A 26,289-nucleotide genomic window follows, 5' to 3' on the forward strand; every position below is an offset into this window, starting at 1 on the left:
GGATGCACTATCAATATATCCTCAGTGAACAGTTGGTGTTAATTCCCATTGGACTTTAGGCAGTCAGAAGGGTACTACTGAAGTTTATTCTAAAGCACTCAAGGTGGTGGTGCCTGGTATTTAAAAGCGGAATCTAGGAAATTGGGTTACTGGTTGACGAAGGTGAAACCCTACTCAAGCAGTGACCGAAATACCGGCCAGGGTGAAACACAAGCAAACCCCAAATTAACCCATGTTTAACCCTCTGGTAACTTGACACAAAACAGTCAGGCTTAAGTTAGAGGTAATGTGCAAAGTATTTATGCACAATAATAATGTGAAAACACACACAAGAAAAATAGAGTAAAATGTAATAACTTGTTTGAGACCGAATGGCAAAAACCCATCAGTAGAACTGGATGTATGTATTTTTAAAGCTTTATGCAAAAATAGTGACTAGTAGCTCAACGTGCCAATTGTGGTTATCTGGTCATGCTGGACAGGGACAAAGTCAAAAGTTCAGGCTAACCGCGATGGAGCACAGGCCTGAGACAGGGATCAAGTTAGGCCCACTGAACAAACTACCTTAATTCTTGGTTGCGGAGTGTTGCAAGATCCTGCGTCGAGAATGCACTGCACAACAGCAGTTCCATGGGGCTGCGGACAGCGATGCAAAGTCCTGTGTCAGATATGAATTTCTCCGTAGTGATTGTGATGAGAATGTCGACGAGGTTTGCGATGCAAGGTCCTACATAATCATTGAGAATGCTGTTAATGAAGGCTTGAAATGAGAAGTTCTACATCAGGGATGCGTCACGCAGTGGCGGTTCCGAGAAGCTCTGGGCTGCGATGTGAGGTAATGTGTCGGGTATTTGTCACGCATTGGCAGTTCTGATGCGGGGCTGCAAAGAAATGTGTTGTACTGTGTCTGTTATGCCCAAGACACCACAGCTGAGCTGGCACCTACAGGCCCTTTCCAAGGCTCCAGGATTGGGGGTGCACCACTTGGGGGAAAGAATCCATGTGCTGGGGTCAGTGCGGTTGGAGCCTTTTCGGTCCCTTCTCCGATCAGGAGGTGTTAGACTTCACATCTTTGGCGTAGTTTCCCCTGACTTTTTGCCTCTACCTCCTGTATTCTTGAGGCTGTGCTGGATTTAATTTTTGCTGGCTTAGATGCTTTGGGCACTTTGCCACTGCTGATCAGTGTCAAAGTGCAAGTGCACTGTGTAAATTGTTGTTACAATTGGTTCTCCCTGATTGGCATATTTGATTTACTGGTAAGTCCCTAGTAAAGTGCACTGAGGTGTGCCAGGGCCTGTCAATGCACCCCTATGTTAGGCCCAAGGTACCCCCTTCCCCCAGGCAGGGTGCAGTGTATGGAAAACGTAGGACATATACTGGTGTGTGTGATATGTCCTGATAGTGAAATACTGCTAATTTGTTTTTCACTATTAAAAGGCTATCCGCCCCATAGGATAGAATAGGGAATACTTTGTAACCTCTTACAGGTATAACCTCCCATTGGGACAAGATAGAAAAATAAAGTTTAGGCTCTCTGAACTCAGAATGTAATAATACAACTTTCAGTAAAGATGGTTTTTAAATTGTGTGTTTGAAAATGCCACTTTTAGAACGAAGGCATTTTCTTGTTTAACCATTCTGTTTGCCTCTGCCTGTTTGTGTATTGATTATCTGGTTTTGAAATGCCAGGGGCTGGGGATATATATTCACTGTAGACAGCCACTGGGGGGGCTGAGGTGTGCCTGGCCCTTCCTGGATGACTCAGCTGATCTGAATAGACCTTGGCTGAATTTAGAGTAGTGGGATGAGATTTCCTTGCACCTGAATAGGGCCTGTCTCCCTTACACAATGCTGTCTCCATCCCCTGTGGCCATACTGCACCAGTGAGGACAGAACTGGTTTGGACTGGGCTCAGAGACCCTTGTACCAAGAGAACAAAGACCTTTTGGGGTATAAGTATTACACCTGAAACCCCAGAACGTTAGATTACTTCTGGACTCAAAAGGAACCTTTGCCAAAGAGAAGAGCTGAAGAGGTGTGAGGAGGAATACTGCCCCTTTTTCTTTTAAATATATTTTTATTGGCATTTTATTTATACATCCTGTGTTACACAGTTGTCTTCTACTTAGGCATTACATCTCTATACAGCATATATTACAGAAATCAAGGAAAGTACATGAACCATTGCATAGCTATTGGGGAGGGAGTGCAGAGAATCTGACACAAAACTACTAATCCATTCCTCACCGCCCATTACATTTATTGATGATTCAAGTTGTACTTTCCATATAAATCCCTCCAGCAGTATGATGTACTTTCCTTTAACTCTTGGGTAACTGTGTTTGGGCTGGGAGTGTAATGTCGCCATCTAATAACTATATGTGGTAGGAAGTAGGATGGGAAACAAAAAAATAACTATTTAAACTATGTGGCTTAAGTAGTGCAGGAGTGGGCTGTAATTAAATGTTGGAGGAGCTCATGGCGTTGGGAGGGTCGTTCATCCCAGAGCCCCCACCACAGCAGGCCTGATATGTAAGTGGGCCCCCACAGTGTACATGGCACCAGCTTTTCCCTGGTGGAGGTTATGGGGAGGAAGGGGGAAAGGGGCTGGCACTACTATCTACTAACTCCATCAGATTTAGTTGAGAGGAGTACTACCCCTTTGCTGTGTGCTCTGCAGTTGCTGTTTCTGCCAAGGACAAAGACTGGAACTTTGCTTTAAACCTGCTTGAAGAAGAACTCCAAGGGCCTGTGTGTGCTGGCCCTCTCTTTGAAGTCTCAGGGACACAAATACTTCACCCCCAGCTCCCCTGAACTCTGCTGCTGAGAGTTCTAATCTGCCAGGAGGTGCATGTTCCAGTTCTGGGCCTCTGGAGGTTGTGCTTGCTGCTGGGAGCCGGAAGAAACCCGAAGAACTAAGAAAATTGGTGCATCTCTCTTCTCGCTGCTCTTTTTCCGACACATCATCTCTGTGTTAGAAGAATCTCCACGCATCGCCACGCCGTTGCCGAACCTACACAGCACCTGTCACCGCTGCGAGAACCAACGCATCGCCGGATTGCAGCTAAAGAAACCGATGCATCACGGATTTCCACGCATCGTACCGGTGTGGCAAGTTTTCCCAATGCATCACCCAAGGACCACAACCGCCTTGGAGTCGACGCATCATTTCTCCTACAGACCAGATTCGGCGCATCACTTCTCCTGCATGCAGAAGAACTGTTGCATCGCCCCCCATGGTCTCAGGAACTGACGCATCTCTTTGTTTCCCGACGCTTCCCATCTCTGCAGCTGTTTGACCTTGTGAATTGTGACATATCTACAGGTACTTTGTGAGAAATCACGCATCCATAGTTTTCTATGGCCCAAGATGTTTGAAACTTTTATAAAGTCATATTCTTATTACATGTACGTTGGATGTTTGATATTTCCGTCTTGTTGCGTTTAGATACGATACTTTATATTCCTAAACTGGTCTGGGGGCCATTTGTGGTGTTATCACTGTATTACTGTGTGTTTTTAGTACACACATTGCCTTTGGGATAAGTCTGTCTGCTCGTGCCCAGCTACCCAGGGGGTGAGCAGGGGTCATCTAAAGTGTGTATCCCCCTTACCCTGACTAGAAGCAAGGGTCCCTATTTGGACTAAGGTACCTACTGCTGCCTACTAGACACCCCCATTTCTAACAGGAGGCCAGGCAACTAGCCCTTGGAATCACTCTGGTGGCCCTAAGTTCAAAACGCAGGTCAAATCCTAACTCAGGCAGAAAGACAATAGGGCTGCAGAGTAGCTGTCCTTGCAGAGCAGCAATGCAGTCCTTCTGAGTCTTCCACCGGTCCAGAAGAATTCTGTGTGATAGGTTTTTCTGAAGCACTCAAACAAATGTTACACCTTTCAAAGGGAGCAAACAGAATGGTAGGACAATTCTTGTGTATCACCTGTCTGGTTGTTGAAGGGCCCTGCCTTTGTCCTACCAGAGTTCTGTCTCTGGATGTGTTGTGGGTACAGTGATTGTTTCAAACTGGATTATTGTGTTAGTTGAGGTCGAACACTTGTCATTTCCCTGTGACACTCCCAAATTCACGCCAAGCCTTCAGAGCTCAAATTTAGTGTGGCCTAAGATCTTTCTCATCTTGGATTTGCCCTGACATACTGCAGTTTAAGAACTACTACTAAAGTAGGTATGGCAAGGTAGTGTCCCCACACCTTTTGCCCCCGTTTGACTACTAGATGCTGGTTTTCTGGCTCTTACTGTGCCCTGGGCTCTCCTAACCAGACCTAGGGCCTGTGCTCTGATTACAAGTACATGGTAATTATGTATAATTACAATTGGTAGTAACAACCCACCTGTAAGTCCCCCCATATATGGTAGGGCATGTAGGTTTAGAGACCCAGTAGATTTAAAGCACTTAGGTGTGCACTGCCTGCTGTCACTTTAAAAGCCAGCCCTGTTTTGCAGGCTGCTTTTAAAATACAATTATGAGTAAATTCAACTTTGGAATTAAAAGTACTTCCAGAGTCTTAAACTGCCTTATCTTTACACATAGGACACCCCTAATGTCTGCCACAGGTGCCCCATGGGTAGGGTGCCTTGTAACTATAAGCAGGGGCATTATAACAGATGTTTATATGCCTTGATGAGGGAAAAATTGCACATTTTGTTTTTCCCTATTGTAGTGCATTAGCTCCATTAGCTCCATAGGCTAACATGGGAGGACTATATTTAACTGTAAAAAAGTTTACCTAGTGACAGGAGTAAGCTTAAATAATATTTCAAAGACTTAGAATAAATCCAACAGCTTGCCATGGTTGGATTTACTATAACTATAACAAAAAATAAGTTATAGAACTTGATTTTCTGATGTGACAAAATCCAGCCTTTTAACAGCTTATCCTGATTTGCCAGCCTTCGACAGGCTGAGCCAAACTGCTCTGATGAGATGTGAAGTGGCCTGCACAGATACAAAGGACATCTGGTGGAAGGAGATCTGCAGATGCAGAGCAAAAGGCAGGATGGGGGTGGAGTTGCCATCTGGTCTTCAAAGAGGAAATGACAGGACCAGACACAGGCTCACCCCACATCTTGCACCTCCAGCTAGACAGGAGCCCCAGTAACTGAATTAGCAGAGGAGCTTGAAAGAGAGTGTTAGGAAAAGTTAGCCACGCCAGTGGGTGGCTTAGCCATATCTTAACCTCCAGTAGAGTTTTTCCATTTTGAATTTTAAAGTACAGTGCCTTCTGGGACAAGAATATGCCACACTTTGGAGGAAGCTACAATGCTTCTGGGTGGCACCCTGCACCCCATTGGTCAGGGGTGCCCCCTTGCTTGTCACGAAGGACACTGGATAAATATGGGAGAGGTGCCCAGCAACTCAGAATCCTGCCTGAAACTACAAGAAGAAGGACTGCCCTGCTGGAACCCTGGCCTGCACTACAAGGATTGCACGCTGAAAGACTGCACCTGCTGCTTACTTTGGAACTACAGCTCTAAGGACTTTGCCTTGCTTTGAAAAGTGAAAGAGTGAACTTCCTGAGAGCAACAGGTTAAAATATCTTAACCTGCATCATATCCACCTTCAGCTGGGCTATAAAGGATTTGGCCAGGTGCATTGTGGGAGATGTAGTTCCAATATCCCAAGGAGCAAGTCAGAGCTTCTGGGACCTTTGATTGGTGTTTTAGACATGTTGGAACCCCAAATTGACCTTCTGGAAGAAGATCCAGATGTTTGAGAAGATTTGGAGCATTTTTGTCAAATAGTTCCATAAGGTGACCGACCAGTGGACCAGAGTCAAGATGACGACACTGAACCACGACTCCACCTAAGATTCCGGTTTGCCCAGGTGAAGCTTCAGAGCTTTTTCGTAATTGGCAAGACTTCCAGGAGTTGACCAAGGCATTGTGCTGAGCCAAGTCGCCATCATCGAACCCAAAGCTGGCCTGACGAGGGGCCTCGCTCGACGTCAAGAGAAAAAGCTCCAAAAAAGTGTCTTAGTCAGAAGGTAAAAACTTGACTAGGGCCTACCGCTAAGTGTGTCCGGCCTGCACTACATCACAATTGGCCGGAAACTTTGCCTTGTCCTGGTCAAGCGTGACCAGATGTGCCAAAGAGACGTATTTGGCTTTTAGGCACTAGAAAGTGCTTATCCTTTACAAATTCATATATCCAGTTGTCTGTGTTGGATGTTTGTTATTTTGGTGTCATTTTAATCATAAAAATGTTTCCTATTTTTGTAAATTTGTATTTGTATTGTGCTGTGTCTTACTTATTTAATGTATTAGTGTTTTTAAATGCTTTACACACTTGTCTTTTAAGTTAAGCCTGCCTACTCACAGCCAGCTATCAAGTGTTAAACAAGGGAATAATTTATTGAAACCTTGATCAGAACTTACATTGTGATTCTGACTGGTGGTGGCTACCTACTTTCCCCTACTAATGAACCACATTCCAACACCTACAAAGCTGGACCCTTGCCCTTTGTTCATCAGAACCCTGATTGAATTACAGAAGGATGCCAGGTAGACTGAACCTGCTGCACATGGTATAAGTGAATTGTGAGAAGACATGCAGGTGTTTGGACTACCTTCCACTTGAAATCCATGGACAGGAAGATCTCCAACGACGATCCACGTGGTAGCCCCCGGAACATAACAGAATGGAAGCGGACATTCCTGTAAAGAATCCCAGTGGCAACTGGACCTGGACTGGATTTTGCTTTTACCTACTGTCTGACACCCTAGGAGTCTGTATGTGCTCACCAGAGTTTCTTAGGGTCTTGGAAGTGTACTCCTGTGGTTGTTTGGGCACCAAAAGATGTTTCAGAACTTTTTCCAAGCTTTTGTTCCACAGGTGCAGATCTTTAAGAATGCCTATTGGCAATTCCACAGTGTCAGATTTCATTTCAGGCTCATCCCGCATGGAGAAGACTATTTTGTCATAGAAATTACAATGCCCCTTTTCAGAATGGAACTAAGAAACGTTTTAAACTTGCCTCTTCCATGCCCTAGCAGAGCCAATCTACTTGGTGTCTCCAACCAGCGCTCCATCACGGTTGCTCTCAAATCATCCCTAGGTCTACCATTGGAGCTTAGAACTCTTTGGCACTAGGTTCGCATAAATCTTCAAAACTTCCCTCGTTGGATATTTTTCATTTTGGTCTCATTTTGTATATATTTTCTATCTCGATTTATATAAATTAGAATGGTATTTTTATTGTTTCGTGTTTTTCACTTTTTAACTCTTTTGGTACTTTTAACTGCTTTACACATTTTTAATAAGTTAAGCCTATCTGCTCTGTGCCATAGCTACAAGAGTTTGAGCTTGAGTTTATATTATTGCGACCTTAGACAGGACCTAGCAGGATAATAACTTTATTACTTGTGCCAGTCCACCCCAACTAATAAACCACTTTCTTATACTCATAGTATACAGCCAGGAGGCTGCAGTTGATCCTGGTTACCCTGTCCTATTAGTTATGTGACACGTTATCCTTCTTTAGGAGGATTTGTCCACTTGAAGACAATAGGGATAATGGATAAACCGCTTTGTCATAGATGCAGTGCTGTAGACTTTTGGCACCCGCATTGATGTTCCTGTAGCTGGAAGAGAGATTCCAGAATACAGTGATTGGAAATGACATACTACTAATACTTATTGTCACTTAGCACCTATTTTTTTTATCTCTACGTTTGAATCTCCTATCTTGAATCAAACATGGCATTTTGTAAGTGGAGGGCCAAATTGTAGTACTCCAGCTATATTTGGAGTTTTAAATGCAGGCGAAATGAAATATAAGGAGCAAAATAATAAGCACCAATGGTATTGAGTCAGACCTGTCACAAACTCAATTTATAATTACAACATTATTCTAGCCACTAATCTACTGCCCAGTGATAAGTATTATAGCTGTGTGTGCCTGTTTCTTCTCCTGTACCTTGTCCTGGCCAAACAACCATGATAATTCCCTTCTACAATAACAGGGAAATGTTAGATAACTTCCCAAAAGTAAGTGACCAAGCAAGAAGCAATACAAATCATTTAATGAGGAATTTCAGTATTATAAGGAAGATCATAAAAACCTGTCAGTATTGTGAATGTCATTTCAGTATACAATAAGGGGAAAAGCCATGAGATACAGTCAACAGTCCTGGAAGTTCCCTTCTATAACAATGGCCAATGTTTTGAGGGCCTTTCTGTATTTCTAGCACCAGAGTTCAGTGTGAGACTAGGCTGTCAGAACAGGGAGGAGAAGGGGTTTTATAACCCAGGACCTGTGCGCTTCAAGGCCTCGTTTTCCTGCAGCAACGTTTTATTTATAAATTTTTAATTTGAAGGAAGCCTGTTTTCTTTATTAATTATGAGGAATGTTACATGGCCATACAACTATATGGCACCAGATGTCATAGTTGCCATGATTTCTCATTTACTGGTGAACGTGTATTTTGCTTAGAAAGAAATAAGACATATTTATGATTTTATTTACTTTTAAAACATTATTAAAAATGCATTTAACTTTAAAAACAATTACGATTCATTAAAAGTAAATGATAATAAGTAATTATCAATTGATTATATACATAACATAATTCTTGTTTTTGCAACTGGTAAGTAGATATAGTAAAAAGTATCAACAATACAGGCAATAGTTACATTTGAGCTGTGCATATTATTGGCCATATGTGGTCCTCTGCTGACAATCAATACAAATAATTGTTAAATAAAAGATATAATAATGTAATATATATTAAATAAGAAAACAGAACATGGAGATACTCTTATTAATCTTTTTCATAAAATTACGAAAACATATTTTGAATGCATTAATCCATGATAAATAATTTTGTATTTAAAAAAAATAAACATACATATATGAAAATAGGTTTTTAAATATTAAAAAAATGTAAAAATATAGCAAATAATTAAAAAACGGTAGAATATTAATTTTAAAAATGAAATATTTAAATACCAATTTAATTAAATAAAAATATATGCTCACAGATTGTAAAAAATATCAATGATGTAGTTATTTGTAGTAACCTAATTCTAATCTCAAAAGTATTACAGCAATAACAAATACATATAATTTGAATACACAATTCTAATTAAAATCCTACACTATGGAGGAAATGCATATGGAAGATTTAAAAATGACTTATCTAACTACAGTCTAACAAACATTGGTGACATTGAATACAAAGGCTTCTGGTAAAGTTTGAAAGTTCAGTTTAATGATTCTAACTGTAGTCTAACATACATCGGGGAAGTGTATACATTTGAAGGTCAGATTGACTATTCTAACTCCAGTATAAAAAATATGGGGCAATTTGCATACATTGGGAGGGTCAGAGTTACTAATCAAACCCTAATTTATCAATTATTTGGGAAAGCGCATACATTCCAAGGGGCGTCACACTTAATATTTCATTCCTGTCTAGCAAACTTTGGAGAACCTGCATACATCGGGGGACGGTAACAATGGGGTTTATTAACTATTCTAACCGCAGTCTAACAAACATTGAAGATAGTACATATATGGGAGGTGGGGTTAACTGTTATACCCCTGTGCAACACTGGAGGAAGTGCATAAATCAGTGAGTGGAGTGGTAGGGTGGTTAGATTTATTATTTTAACTCCTGTCTACAAACATCGGTAGAGTGCATATATGAGAGGCTAGTAAGATTGCATATTCTAACTAAAGTCCAACAAACATTGGGGAGCATGTATACTTTGAGACGGTTAGATCTAATATTTTCACTTAAGAATAATAAACATTTGGGAAAACGTGTAAATTGAGGGGTCAGACTTACTATTTTACCTTCAGTCTAACAAACATTGGAGAAAGTGCACAAATTGTGAGGGGGAGTCATTGATTTACTATTCTAACTCCAGTCTAACAAACATTGGAGAATATGCCTACATTGGGAGAGTCAGATTTACTACGACGACTCCAGTCTAACAAAATCATAGAAAATGCATACATTTAAGGTAACATTTTTAGAGCAATGCAAAATTATCTAATTTGTGTTCACATACATGAAATTTGGCAAAATGATGAAAAATTACGCATAATAATGTGAAATAAAATGTGTCATTAAGTACTATATTTTCGTGTCAGTTTTGGGTGTGAGAATGCATTTGGCGGGAGCATGGCTTGGCACCAGCCAAGATGGCCGCACCTTAAGTGAGCTCCGTAGTGGCGAAGATCTAAAGCCGTGCCAAAATCCGACTAGGACTGCAAGACTGAGCAGTCTGACAGCTGGCTGATGATCGGTAACTAAAGGGAGGACCTTTCTGGTTCTTTGGACTGCGGATGAGTGAGAAATCCAGGGCGGTTCTGCAAGGGCCAAGGTGTAGGCTCTGAGAGGCACACTGCAGAAGCTGACGCCCGTATCAGATCCCGTGAGGCTCTGCAGCAGCTACAGAAGAGGCGCCAGATCATGGTGCCGGGCTCCGGGACATGCGCAGTCATGGTTGATAGGACCTGGACTGAGACCGTTGTGAGGTGCCGAGCTCGGGAGGAGGTGCCATGAGGAAGTGCCGTGAGGAGGCCTGGGGCAGCAAAGAGGCTGGACAACCAAGGTCTTTGGCGGTGAGTTGCGGTGGCTGCTACAGCCGAGGAAGAGCGCCCGGGACGGAGCGCAGACTGCAGGTGCTCCTCACTCAATTGGAGAACTTGGAGCTATGGAAGACCTGACTCAACACGTGGGGATTCGCAACAGAGGAGGAGATCGGAAGCACAAGGAACCAGCGGGAATGTGCAGTGGTGTGAATTGAGGGTACTTGGGACCCGTCGCTGGCCCCATGGGACAGACCCCCACCACTCTTTCACTCTTTGGTGAACCCCTGAGGCCAACTGACGTCCCCCACTGGACAGCAGGAGTACTGTGTGCCCGGGCAGGCTTGTCCAGCTGGCCCAGAAAGGACTGTTTGGGGAAACGCTGCATAGAAGAGCAAGGCCGGACTGGAATCGCAAACCAGCCCTGGCAATTATGTCCAGCCAGCTCCAGGGGGAGGGTGGGCCTAGCGGGAACACTGCTGCTCCGCTTTTGTAACAATGGGCCAATTTTGCAACACTTCTGCAAAACCTGTCCCCAGTAACAAAAACGCCGCCTTACCCCATCCAAAACCGGTCCCCAACCTTCTTGCCCACCGGGGGAAACACCTGGTGCCTTCTACTGCCAGTCCAGCCCTGGAACAAGACTCAGATTTGCTATTCTAACTCAAGTCTAACAAACATTAAGGGAAGTCCATATATTGGTGTGGTAAGTAAGATTTAATTGTCCAACTTAAATCAATCCAACAAACACTAGGGAAAGGGCATACATTGGGCATGGGGGAGTCAGATTTCCTAGTTTAACTCTTATGTAACAAACATTGAAGCAAGTACATACCTGGGGAGGAAGGAGGCTGAGAAAAGTTAACTAGTTTAACTTCAGCCTAGAATACTGTGCCTACATGAGTGAGTATGGAGAGGTCAAATGTAGGCCCTCATTCAACGCATTGCATAGCCTGCGTTACTGTGCATCTGGAAGGTGGGCGTTTCATGCGTCCAGTCAAGGATTTTGACACAAACCAATATTTACAAAGAGTTGTAGACATGGGTTTGTCCCAAAATGGTTCACCTGTCTGAGGCTGACTTAACAATTGTTATTTCTCCTCTTCATTATCTTTTTGTATAAGTGGTGCATTATGTAAGGAGGAAGGTTTCTGTGCAGGAAGATACCCTTTCCTGCACAAAACCTACCATTCTTTCACAAAACCTACTATGACCATAATGCAGGCACCATTGCAATATGGCTCAAGAGAGTCTGCGTTAGCACTATGTAGCCCAAATGAAATAGAAATACACCATTTCTATGAAAATATGGTGCAGTTCTGCAGCTGCACTGCACTGCATAAAATGTTTGTAAATCTGGGACTTGGTTTCCTAACTCCAGTTCAACAAACATTAAGGAAAACATATACATTTCAGGGGCCTGATTTACTATTGTTAAGTCAAGTCTAAAACCATTGTAGAAAGTACATATATTGGTGGTGGTGGTAGGGGGTCAGATTAATTATTCTACCTCAAATCCTCCTATCTAACAAGCATTTAGCAGGAAGATGTGCATACATTGGGACGGTCAAATGTTCTGTGCAAACGCCAACCTAACAAACATTGAAAAAAACAATCATTGGAGAAAGTACGTTGCTGGGAGGGGGCAGATGTACTGTTCTAAGTTGAGGTAAAAACGAATCGGGAAAGTGCATACATACAGGGGAAAGGGAAGGTCAGGTTTAATATTCTAACTTCAGTTTATCAAGCATAGGGGAAATTACATACATTGAGAGGGGTCAATTTACTATTCTTACTTTAGTCTAGCATACACTGATCAAAGTGCATATATTGGGGTTTTAGCACAGTAATAAAACAAACATTAAAAATTCTTTCACTAATGTAAATACATTATTTAAAAATATTATATTTTTAAACAAGTACAGTAAATCTTAAATAACTACAAATATATTGGGCTTGCACATTTTGTATTTTATTAAATAATAAATAAAATGAACTGTATCCCAAACCACCCCAACTTAACGCATACATCTAAAATAATGAAATTAAAATTTGTGATAATAAAATACATATTTTTAATTATGATGTAACTATTTTTCAAATGACAACACTAGTCACCAAATTTACCCCACATACCAAAATAAATGATAAAATAATTAAAGATGTAAAATATATCAAACAATAAAATGTTTAAACAGTAATGAATATATGCTTTAATAATAACTAAACCCAACAAACCCCAATATAAAACACTATCCATAAAAATACATAAAATGAGTATACAAACATGTATATAGAAACATGTTTATACATATTTAAATGTAGGAATAAAAAATTAAATATTAACAAATGTAATAATTATATTGATTAACTATTAATTTACATATATTTTAATACACTGCCCAATCACTCAATAAATTCCACAAACCGAATTTAAAATGTACTAAATAATGTAAAACTATTTTGACCATGTAAACAAATAAGTGCAAATTAAAAATTGCTCACTTAACATTCCTTAATATATCGTCAAAGAAGAAAACACTCTCCCAAACCTCTAATAAAATCCTCAACCAAAAATGTAAATGTAATAAACAAATTAAACAAATAATAAACATGTAAAGAAATAAATATCAAGCACAAAATCACATTTGTCAGTTAGAATTAATTAATCTATAATTTCAAAACACTACCCACTCAGTCCCCCAGTAAATATAACAATCCAAAACAATTATACATGACTAAAATATAATTAAAATATATTCCACAATAACATAAATATGGAAATAAAACATGGTACAATGTAACAAAACTACACATTAAAAACAATATTTAGTAATCTGTAATTTAAACTCTGACATTATTGCAAAATAGTAAAAGAAAATACTTATCTTAGATGGGCTTTTTTTCCATGGGATTTTTCTAGACACAATATTTTGACCTTGATATTATGGAAGACATATATTCTGAGCCAACATTTGAAAAACCATCCTAGCATTTTGTCTGGTTCGGTCCTTTCCTCTTTGCTGGTGTACATGTCTCTCAAAGGTCATTAATCGGCAGGCTGTTAGTCAAAGGCAGTAAAGTTAGGGTTGCATCACTGACCTCTCAGATGCAAAGTTGCCCTTAAACATTTGGAAGCATCGAATTGCTCCCAGGTGTCTCTTGCTCTTCGTAGCATTTATCTCCACACAGCTACCCCAAAATCTGGATACTATCTCTGCCATTCTTTCTTCCTTTCTTTTTCTTCCTTTCTTTCTTTCTTTCTTCCTTTCTTACTTTCTTTCTTTCTTTCTTTCTTTCTTTCTTTCTTTCTTTCTTTCTTTCTTTCTTTCTTTCTTTCTTTCTTATCCACTTAGCTTGTATAGCTGATGCAGACATTTATTCAGCCTTCAGTTGTTATTGGGCTCAGCAAGTCTTGCCGGATAAGGCCACAGGCTGACCGGCTGGAACTGGCTTGAACTATGGAAGGGGAGCACAGAACCGCTTATGCTTTAATGAATTGAGTAAGGGTTCAGAACCATATGTACAAAAAATGGATGGGGAAAGCAGGGTAACAGTGCACGGGGACATGGATGAAAGAAGAGTGAACACGAATATTGGCCACCACTAGCCCCATGGAGCAGCCTATGTGTAGGCCTATGATGGTGGGATGACACACACATGGGGACCCACGTACTGGAGTTTATCAGGGGGATCTGAGTAAATCACATTACATTCCTTGAGGTGTACTAGGATGGGGGCTCTCAGCCATTCGATTCTGTGAGCATATTATTTGTTTTGGTGCTATTTACTGTCAATGCATTAATATATCACTCCTCACTCTTCAGCTTCTAAGGTTTGATTTATTTTGTAGCGAGTCAGCCAGTTTTTTCAGCAACATTGGGATTTTTCAAACCCCAAAGGGGCATATGAACAAGCGGCAGCGATAATTATCGCTGGCCACGCGAGTTTCCCTATCGCCGGCTATCGCTGGAATTCATCGCCAAGCTAGCGCTGTATTTACAACGCTTAGCGCATTGGCGATGAAAATTCCAGTGTCCCAACATCGCTGCTGGAAAACCAGTGATGTTCCCTGCAAAACAGCGATGACCTTGCTGATACGACCCTGTTGTAGTAACCCCACATTCCACCTCCCATGCATAGTATGCCTAATACTGGATTTTAGCAGACGTTAAAATCCTGCGTTAATCGCCTGTTAGCGCGATTTTGTTTATCGCTATGCCGGCCGGGGCATTGTTGTAACTATCACAAAGCTGCCTTCGCGATATTTTCCCATGTAGTCTATTGAGGCGCGCCTACTTTGCATCTCATTAACGATGCGATGCAAAGCGGGTGCTAAATCACGGAAACACGCGCTAGCATGCCTTGCTAATATTGCGATAAAATTATCGCCGCTTTTCGGCCGAAAACGGACGCTAAAGCGGCGATAATTTTATCTCCCCCTCTTGTTAATATGCCCCTAAGTTTTTTCGAGAGCTGACGGAGTTGAACAGCCCCATCCCCCAACTGTGTGCGGAAAAGCATTCTTTACTAGGCTGGCAGTGTACGATATTAGCCACCAGCAGAGAAAGGCTTGTGAATAAAGAACGTATTTCCTTGGCTGCCTGGAATATAATGCTCTGGTCACCCTGATGAGCTTAAAGTGTGCCTGGGACTCCTTCTATCAGCTTGCACTGGGCATATACTTCTTGCTGCTCTTCTCCTGGCATCCATTCATTCATCAATCCATCTATTCCTCATCAGTTCGAGCATACGTTCATCCATGTATTTAAGTATTCTGCTATATGTACTTCTATGCTCTGATCGACCCAGTCGACCCAAATACCCCAGCTGTCCATAAAAACATTCAATCCGCCAAACCCCTACTCCCAATAAAGCTCACCAACCCATGCACCCATGCCAGTGCATCAACAACATCCATTCATCTATACACATCCATAAATACATTCAACCCATATATCAGAACAATGCTTAAGTCACCATGCATCCATCTATGCAAACATTTGCCCATCTACAGGTCACAACCAATCCAACCATTCATCAAACGATTCATCCATGTATTATCACCTCACCCGCCAACTATTCATAAAGATGTTAATCCAGCCATCACAACATATATCTACCCATCTTCATACACATGAATATGCACAGACACCTGCATGCACTTATTCATCCGCCCACGTGCATAAACCCGTACATCCAATCAACCATTGACTAATTCCCTCATGAGCTACCCTATCTTGCGTGCATCTATTGACTCATCTATTCAACCACGGCCTGCTTGGTAAAAGTCATGTTATTAGACACATATACAATCAAATTGACCTTTTTACCCCTGCAAGGAATTCACAAAGGGTTTCCAGACTAGTGTAACTGCTTTACAAGAACGGATATCTCTAACAGGAGTACGGAGAAATGCATCCTTGTAAATCCCACTCAATGAATTGGAAGTGGGTGTTTTCGGCGTGGTTTGCCTTAACCGTTTAGGGGTTCCCACATGTATGTTTCTGGCATTTCTTAGGGGCATATCAGCAACAACCGGCGATAATTATCGCTAAGCGCACTTAGCTCTAGGATAATTATCGCCGGCTAACGTGGATTTTTATCACTGAGATATCGTGCTATTTGCAACGCTTATCACAAAAGCGATAACAATCCTAGCGCTAACTGCCAAACGTATAATTATCGCTGGAAACCCAGCAATAATCTCACGAAGTTTGGCGTTAGCTTGCTGATAGGGCCTCACATACTTAGCCATGATATCCACCTTCCACGTTGGAAAATATTTTATCTGTGTGGGGGGGGGGGAAGTGCATTTGCACAGGAGACCCCTATTCCCCATGTGCCGAAGCCTCTGCTGTAGACAACTCTGCACAGAGGGCGAAGAGCCTCTACAAAAGTTACATGACATTCCCAGAAGTACATCTAGGATCCTGCACCTGGTATAGATTTCCAGGCGGCCACGTTTCCCCAAAAATGTCTGGGAACATTTATGAATAGCACAACGTTGTAAAAGTAAGAGTTATATATCTTCATCCGCACTTTTATGACATTTCTGTGACAAGGGCCGAAAGTCTTCAACCACGCCCATATTCATTTATTCATCGATCCATCCAGCAACATGTTCACGCATCCATTCAGGCACACGTGGGTGCCTGTTTTTAAGTGCCTATGTATCCACATGTGTATTAAATGTGTGCACATAAAAAGCTGAACACGGACGTGGTGCGTGCATGTTTTTGGTAGTGAATATATATATATATATGTATGATGTGTCTGAGCTTGTTGTGTATACATATACATACATGTGTTATTCTGTATGTGTATGGACGCCTGAAAGAAGTGTTGCTCTGTGATTCCTTGTGTGCATGTCTGTCTGTAGTGTACGTGTGTGCATGAGCACCTTTTGTCCGTTCTGTGGGGACCAACCCTAATGTATTTTTGAATGCGGTCGGTCATTTCCATTGCTTTAATTGTGCATACGTTCTATTTGTATAAATAGAAATAGGAATGTAGTTAAGGCTTAAAAGCAAGTCCAACCGTGGTGAATGTTTTGCAATTTTGCGTGTTTAATGTATTTACTACGCTTTTGTTCTCATGGGGCTGCTAAATTATTTTACTGTACCTGATTGAGCTCTGCTGCTCTCTAGCGGTGTTATTTTTAGGAAAAAAGATATAGAGGGAACGATCCTGGAGCCATAATTGAAACAAATAATTAAACCATAATTTATGATTTTCTAGCAGTAGGACTAATTACGAACAAGGAACATATCTTCCACCTTGTTATAAAACTTTGAGAATGACTTCCTGGCTGCTAGGGTACAAGTTACAGCCACCTAGCGAGACTGGTGCAGCAGGCTGGGGGAGCGGGGAGCAAAGAGACAGACTCCTACGCTCCCCAGCCTTTTATACTAGTTCCATGCCAGGCCGGTTCTAACCGCCCTGGAGTTAGCCCAACGCGTGACCCGGAAGTGATTACACTCACTTCCTGGTCACGCCCAGGACCCATGACCAATCACTGGCGAGGCGCGCGTGTTGCGTCACCACCGTGCGCGACAGGCCCGCCTCTATGGTCAGGGGCCAGCACGACCGCCATACTTTTGGCATGGCTGATGCCGGCCCCGCCTTTCTCTATGGCCAGGTACTACCTACACCCCCTCCTCCCTTATCAAGACCCAGATAATGACATGAGAAGAGTTTTGGATGTTGGGGTCGTAAAAAAACCCCGGCCGTATTTATTAACATAAAAACTTAAAACATAATTAATATATACAATATTTACAAAATACGCAGAAAAAACATTGCATTACATTGATTACATTGATAAGTACAGATGTCAGATGGCTAACCTTAACATATCTCTAGTACAAGGTATTTCCTATCTGAATCTAAACATATCATCATCAATAACGATAATAGCAGTTAATTTTTCTGCGTATCCCTATTTGAGCCTACGGCAAGGTCAATAACTGGTGTCAGATCCTTATCAAATTATGCTCGCCCTGCAACCGGAGTGCGCATGCGCAGAGGGCCCGTTCACCGTGAGGTTACTTCTCCCCCTGGTTACCCCTGTACGCTCTGTATATTATCTCCATAAGGGGCCCTTGCAGTTCTGAGCCGTTTACTGGCGCCATTGTACATGTGCAGGGGGGCTAGCCAGCCTAGGGAAAGCGTGACTTCCCACTCCACTCCCCGCACCCATCCAGCCAACCGGCTGTAACTGCCCCTGGAGTTCTAGGAGAGACCACTTGTCCCTCCCCCTTGGGCGACCCCATTCAAGAATGGCACTGCCCTCTAAGGACCTTAAATTTACTGCTCACCAATCGTGACCTTACCGCCACAGGCCAGCATAGTTGACCGACTATTTGCCCCCCCCCCCAAATGCTACCTAGAGGGTCATGTCCTGCCTCTGAAGCCACCAAACCAAGCCAGCAGATTCTCTAGGAAGATTTCATTCCCTACTTTAGACAAGTGGACACCGTCTTTTAAGAAGCACGGCTCCCCCCCTGATACACCCATGGGCGATCGTCTGTAGATGAGGAGCCCTGAACAGCCTCCCTGTCTTATTATGGATCCTCCTTACTGACTGATTCAGTGCCCTCACAGACTCCCCCCCTCCATTGGAATCTGGGCACCATTTGTGTCCATACGATGGTGCACCCTTGGCATGTCCGAGCTAACCAACCCACTTCAGTGATTATGGTTTCTACCAGCCCCCTTCTACCCAGATTTGCCAGATCGTTACCTCCCAGGTGCAAGATAATAATACTGGGAAGAGCCCCACCCTTGTTTAATAGTTCTACTACAAAACCCCTGAACTGACTAAAGCGGAGACCCCCTTTCCCATGGAATGACGCCCTAAAACCAGCCTGCTCTGCTCTAGACCTGTAATTACCTGCAAGGAAAACGTTATTCAAATGCCTCACATATGAATGGCCAATAATCCAAACAACATGTCGTCCTGGTTTCTGTGGCTGTGTCCTTCCTTGCGTTGTTTGACGTTGCTGTCGTGCCGCCTCCAATTTCCCCCCTGCGTAACAGGCTTGAGAAACTGTCAATTTGAGCAGAAAAGGAACATGCATCAGCATCAGGCAAATGTCCTACTCACAACATATGCAGCCGCACATACCCCTATTAACAACTGGAGGACCACCTCCCAATCTTTTGAACGTTGCTGCTGGGGAAACCCCTTGCTGTTGCCTCAATGGCAGCCCCTATTCTGAAAGAACTAGTATCCAAGCCTGCCTTCTGTATTGCCATGTCCATGACTCTTTTAAACTGAAACCTTGTGAGTGGAATACCATCAGCATAAATTAACAATGCCCCCCCCCCCCTATTACTGGGTCTACGCTGTAGGAATGCCTCTAAATGTGTGATAGGGCAGCAAGGATTACCATGTGCCCGATGCAATACAACCCCATCCCCACGGGCCTCCTGGTCAGTCTTGGACTTCCTGATGGATATCAATAAAGCATCACCTTGTACCTTCACGCGGTCAAACTGCAAACCACCCTGATCATCCTGTTTGTTTTGGGCCACCAGTTCCCCAATCCTAAACGCATCATAAAAGGCCAATGAAAAAGGTGTTGCTGAACAAAAGAGCTTCTTCTGTGGAGTTGCAGATGAGGTAAAGAGCCCCCAGTAAAGATGGTAGCAGCTCCACCCCTATCGGACGCCTCATGTCCGGTGCTGACCCTTGTAGACGCTGCCACCCCTTCAAAGCTTTCCTAACTGTCAAACTGTTGGTAGGGTCCCCCCTATCTCTTGTTTGAGCAAAGAAAGAGATTGGCGCCACATGCCGCCACATGCAGCCTGGCTGCTGCCGCAGAGCGTCCTTCCCTCTTCAAGGCCCCTAAGTAGACAAGTAGTGCCCCCGTGTCATGCCACTTCCCTGCCCATTCCCTTCCCAAAAAGGTACAATATGCCCAAAACGCCCCTTCGCACGCTTTCCTGGTGTTGGGTGCTAGGCTAGCTGCCACGAGGTCCGGTAGTTGGGGGCACCAATCTGCCAAAGTAGTTCTGGGAAGGGTGTGGGAGTCGCTGCTGCTGACGGTAGGTGTGCCCTGAAAACCTGCATCTTGAAGCGAGAGAGTGCATCAGCAGCATGGTTCAACACCCCTGGCATATGCTTAACTTTAAATTGCATATTTAGTCTCATGCATAGCAAAACTATCTCTTTCAACAAGCGGAGAATCATTTTACACCGTGCTGCTTGTTGATTGATGCATTCGACCACAGTCATGTTGTCCGACCAGAACACCACAGATTGATTACGCAATTGATCTGCCCATACTGTTAATGCCACCCAGATGGGGAACAGCTCCAAGAAACCAATGTTAGCCGTCAAACCAGTCTACACCCACCAGGCCGGCCAATGCTGTGCCACCCTCTCAGTACCGAGTATGGCACCAAATCCCTCACTACCCGCAGCGTCAGTCATTAAACCTAACTCCGTGGAAGTAGTCGGTGGACCGGGCCACACTACCCTGCCATTGAAGTCCTGCAGGAATGCCATTCAAATCTGCATGTCCTGCCTAACCTCAGCAGACAGCCTGGTGTGGTGGTGCTTCTCCTTGAGACCGACCATGGCTTGTGAGATGGATCAGGAAAATGGTCGTGCCATAGGGATAACCCTCAGAGAAAAATTCAACTGCCCTACTGTCTGTTGTAACTGGTGCAGGGTGACCTTTTCTTTAACCAAGCATTGCTTCAAAGCTGTCTTGAACTTGGTAATCTTGTCTGCAGGCAACCAAATACACCCCTGGACAGAATCTAACTCAATCCCTAAGAATTTTATCGTTGTTGGTGGTCCAACTGTCTTTCCTGGTGCCAAGGGGACCCCAAAAGCCTGCATGAGCATGCAAAATTCTTGCAGTGCCCACACACATTCCCGGGAGCCCGGTGACCCCAAGATAAGAAAGTCATGAAGGTAGTGCATGACAAACTGGTGCCCTGTCACCTGTCTAAAAACCCCTTCCAAAAATGAACTGAATTTTTCAATATAAACATAGGAGTCCGAGCAGCCCATAGGCATACACATATCCATGTAGAATCTACCATGGAACTGAAAACCAAGGAGATGAAAGTCAGATGGGTGAACTGGCAACAAACGAAAGGCGGACTCTATTTCAGACTTAGCCAACAGTGCTCCAGGGCCCAACCCCCTGGGCATCTCTACTGCTTGATCAAAGGAGGCATATTTTACACTACAAATCTCATCACTGATAGCGTCATTCAATGAGTTGCCTTTGGGTGCTGACAGATTATGTATCAACCTGAACTCTCCACCTTCCTTCTTGGGGACACCTCCCAAAGGGGAGCAGACAAAATTCTCTACCGGGATGGAATCAAATGGCCCAGCTATTCTGCCTAAGCGCAATTTTCAATTTTTGTTGCCGCTACACCTAGGTTGGCTCTAACAGAGAGTTGATACTTGCATTCCGGTGTCCCCACATATTCAGGTGCTGGTATCCTGAAACCATACCTGAAACCATCTAGCTATGTCCTAGCAGTAGAATGAGAAGGGTATTCGTTTAAGCCAGGGTGTCAGAGCCGTTACATTAATGGATGAACGTGCCATGTGTTGTGCAATACTCTCACTCCTGCTTCTTCCTTCCCCTATCCTTTGACTTTCTCAAACATTTGGACTCAGGGTGCGATGGGTTGGCACAGATAGAACAAGCATGTTTGAACATGTACGGTGGGCCGGTGGGACAGTGCGGGGTAAGGGCAGGGTGGGAGGGGGGAAGTCTACACACAATGGAATAGGTATCATTAAATAAATAAATAATACCTCTTCCTTCGTCTGTCAGCTTCCCCCCCTCTGCCACTCCCTGCCCCGGCCCACCATGCTTACCTGAGCTGGCCGTCGCTGAATTTTAGTTGTTCCGGGAACAAGTCATTCCTGCCTTAGAAGTCTTGGGGATCATGTAAAACATATCCTTGTCTGACTTGGCCCCTGCAGGTCTTTTAACAGACCAAGTGAGACCAGTGGCGGGCGGCATGGCTCGCGGGTGGTGGACGCAGGGTAGTGGAGGGTGTTGCTCGCAAGTGGGTTGGGGGATCGAAATAAAAAAGAAAATGGGTCCTGCGTCTTCTCTGCTCTTGCTCTCCTGCCTCTGACTCTGACAGGAACATTAAGCATTGTGTACGTGCATATGGAGAGCAACCAGTGCCAAGGTTTACATGATCAGCACTCAGAGTGCAGTCAATCAGGAATGTCTTACATATTAACCGAGGTGAACACAATTGTTTATCAGTTTGACAAACAGTCATATCAATATATTTACTACACAGTTTATTTGTGTTCCATGAATTAAAATGGAGGACCGTTCAAAAATGAAAATGCCTCGCATCACTGAACAGGGCCGCCAGGAATCGATTGAAAATGTATGGGAAATTGTACCTGTTCTTGTTTCTTAGGAATGCTATATCCCACGTCAGAATTTTAATAACTGCGTAATAATGATTGATTATGTAAGCATTTGAGCGTATACATATACTGAAATAAAGATATATTTTCATTTGATTATAGAATGTAACAAAATGGAAAGCCCTAAAGAGCATAGCGAGGACAGTGATGGAATCAAAGTTGTTGAAGAGAAACAGGTTGGTCAATTTAAAAATGAATGCTTTTGTAATGTATGGAAAACAATTTTGAACATAGACATGATATGATGTTAAACGGCAGTCGTAATTGTTTTCGAGGGCTTTATCCATACAATTCTTTGGTTCTTACATTTTACTTCTACATTTTATTTAGTCATGTGTTAAATGTGTTAACATGGGGAAATATAAAAGTAATTATCTTTATTAAAATGTGTTTTAGCATTTGCAAGTATCACAGATCCCTGCAAAATGCATTTCTCTTCCATAATGAATAACACCAAGCTGAACATTTCCTTTTATGAATTTTTCTTTTGTTTGGCTCCAACGTGCTATCTAAAAGTCGTTCTATCGAGATTGTAGCCTAAAAAACAGAAGCAGATTGCATAGTGTTGAGCACAAAAAACATGTTAAAATAAATAATTTAGTGCAGCCAGAAAAAAGAAGCCTGAAACGAGTGTCTGAAAGGACTTTGATGATACCGTGGCACATAGCAGAGCAGCTACGGCTCCAAATTTAAGTATGCAGATAAGATTGAGGAATGCAGCTGCTGGCATGAGTGGAGGAAGTTGCCTCGCATTGAACACGGGTAGCTGCAGAAAATCACTGAACAGACCAAGGGAATCTCCCTGCAAGTGTAGCCGAGACACAGATCGTGCGGTTTTATCGAGGGGTATGTGCGGACCCACCGCACACAATGAAAGCGATTTAAAAAAATGTTTTGTGAAAGGAAGCAACTTGTGGTCCAAATGCTTGCACATTGCCTGCTCTGAATTGCACCTTGACATGACCAACTGGCCGGATTTTATTCATCAGCCCGTTACCCTAAAATCGATTTTTAAAAATCAAGTTAGACTACTCTCTAAGGAAGAAGACATGAAGGAACTGAAGGTCTCCACCAGTAACATCAGGGTACTTGCTAGCTCCTACGAAGACCGCCTAAGGCAGCCATACCTTGATGCCGCTCTAAACAAGTCAATTTTAAAGCGAATCTTAGCAGTGCTGATAAAAGACATTAACATGCGCTGGAAATCTTTAGAGGCGGTCAGGACTTGCAGACTCTGCCAACAGTACGAGGAATCCATGGCTCACCTGGTTTGCATATGCCACTGCTTGGCACAAGAAAAAGACGCTAACCACGGGATGGTTACCACTGTGCACAGTGCTAGGGGTGACTATCACCCTGCCGTAAATCACCTTGACCAGTGTTAAGGAATCAATCAAATCAGTGAAGTTCAAAAAGCATATATTGATTCATATATGTCAGTTGTTGATACACGTATACATATCAATCATTTGTTGTACAATATACATCACTTGAAATGCGTTATAATACTGATACGTATTGTAGCAATGTAAAAACTCAAAACATAGTTCATTCAATTAAGTACAAAAGAGAGTTATTTGATGAGCCCAATGCATTTCGGGACCGGCACGTCCTTCATCAGGGGATTCTACGAACAAAAACATAATGATAATACACGTTACTAATACATAAATGCATATTGATGATACTCAAATAGAACCATTAGTATTAGTTGCACCGGCTGTGAGCCATACGATATTTAGAACATCACACTGTTTGTGGAGTTTTATGAATCGAACAAAAAAGTTGTGCTTAAGTGAAAGCTGCAAGGACAATGCCACCGAATTAAATGAAACACCGTGGTTTTATTTAGAAAAGGTTGGATAGTCTTAGGTTTAAGAATGCAGGGTAGAAAAAGAAGTGCAACAAAAATTTAGGCGAGGTGAACTCACCTCGTCTAATGTACTAGAGAAGGCCTCTATAAGAAGAGGCTGACTGGCAAAACGAAGATACCGACCAGTATGTAGCTGCGGAAAAAAACATGAGAAAAAAAGGCTTTTGAAAACTAGAAATTTAGAGAGTGAATGGAACACGCATGCTAAACGAGTACAAACTCGCTTACCAACAATGGTTATCGTGAGATCCACAAAGGTATTGGAGCTGAAAACGAAATGGGTGTAATTAGAATCGTAAGTCAACCTGACAAACAACCAGATGTCTGTCCTAAGACGTGGATACAAGATGAAGAGACTGAAGAGTAAACTTACGTGGATGTAAAACGAACGGTGTAAACACGAGCCGTTAGAACAGGTGTAGACCGGTAACAGAGTCGAATACTAGCGTGGGAGCACCATACCGCTAAATACACATGAAAAGTGCGGGCGGCTCAGAAGAGTGACGTCCGGAATGGTAGATGATGGCAATAGAAATAGGACTGGCGGAATCCGCCATATTGTAATGGTCACAATTTCTTCGTATGTGAATGATTACATGTGAGATAAATATAAGCTGGGTGATAGAAAAAGTGGTGCCATTACAGGACAGCTAAAGGACTATGATGAAGAGAGAGATAAAATGTAAACAGAAATATGGCGTATCGATAAACATGAGATCAGCACAAAATCTGAAAAAATATCTTCGAAGCTGATCTATAAACCGCAAAGTGCCCACATAAGTATGAGGCACTCCGGAATGCGAAACCATGGAATGGAGTACTACTGCATGGAAAACGCTGAACATAAAAACAACGGAGGGATCTAAATAAAGTGGGAATACTGCAGGGAGAGGATGCCAAAAGCCTGCACGCGAGATGCGGTAACTAAAAAAACGAGAAGATGACTGAACGCTAGTACAAAATAGTATAGAGGATAGGAATGGAATGCACAGGCACAGCACATTTTACTAAAAACATTACATTGTTTTTAAAATACAGAACACGCACATGCCAAGACGCAATGAAACTTCTTTTCAACTTGGACATTCCAATGGAACTGGCAAGATTTGCGAAATTTGCACACGAGGCGAAAGAACTTTTAGGCAACGCCTCGCACGACGCACTTTACTGAAATCTCCGTGGCTAAAGTATCGAACACGTACCTGCACAGTCGCCACAAACCCTTTCTTGGACCCATATAGATGAGCGAAAATCTGCACTTTAGTGAAAAAACTCTAAGTCAACGCCTTAATCAGGGATTAGAACTAATTGAAGGCTTTGACAGTTGACCTTTTGCACTGCTTTTATTCATTTTTATTGTCAAACGTAGTATTTTATATCTATTTTATTCATGTATTAGAACGGCATACTCTAACGGTTAAATACGTACCTACTATAACTGAAGTAATTAAGTGCTGGAATATCTCTGCTTGATCTCCATTGTAACAATTTTAATTAATTGAGACAATAAAATGTATTATTATTATTATCCGAGACACTACGCCAGAATCTCCAACCATAGATAGATCTGTTTTTTGTTGGTTCAGTCAAGTTTTCAAGCATTTGTGCTTCACTTAAACTTTTGCCTATGCATTTGCACATTTGGTCTCATAGATGTATGGGTATTGTGCAAATAGATATTTTGCATTTCATTCACATCAGGTTTGACATTAGCCAAGACCTTTTGATTTGACTAAAATTCATCAATAATTAAAATTGCCTCTTCCTTGGCCTCCAAATCTTACAGTGAACCTCAGGTACTTTTTTTTCTCCATTTAGAGGTCCTCCTCTCCCCACCTTTTCGTTATTCCTCACCTCTGTACGAAGCAAAGTGACATAGACTCCCATCATATGCTCTTTCAACTTACGTAGTCCTGATGACAACCCGTTG

General features: G+C 42.6%; 1 protein-coding gene across 6 annotated transcripts in view; it reads left to right on the forward strand.

Moving 5' to 3' along the window:
- The window catches only part of SLC2A9 (solute carrier family 2 member 9), a 2,222,556-nt gene that overhangs the window by 684,540 nt on the left and 1,511,727 nt on the right, over positions 1 to 26,289 (forward strand). For all 6 annotated transcript variants that reach the window (XM_085642418.1, XM_085642420.1, XM_085642419.1 and 3 more), the window contains one exon: positions 22,589 to 22,662. In XM_085642418.1, coding sequence (XP_085498544.1) covers positions 22,589 to 22,662 — 74 coding nt within the window. The remainder of the gene's footprint in view (positions 1 to 22,588; positions 22,663 to 26,289) is intronic.

This window comes from Triturus cristatus, chromosome 2_2 (genome assembly GCF_964204655.1).
Source record: "Triturus cristatus chromosome 2_2, aTriCri1.1, whole genome shotgun sequence".
NCBI lineage: Eukaryota > Metazoa > Chordata > Amphibia > Caudata > Salamandridae > Triturus > Triturus cristatus.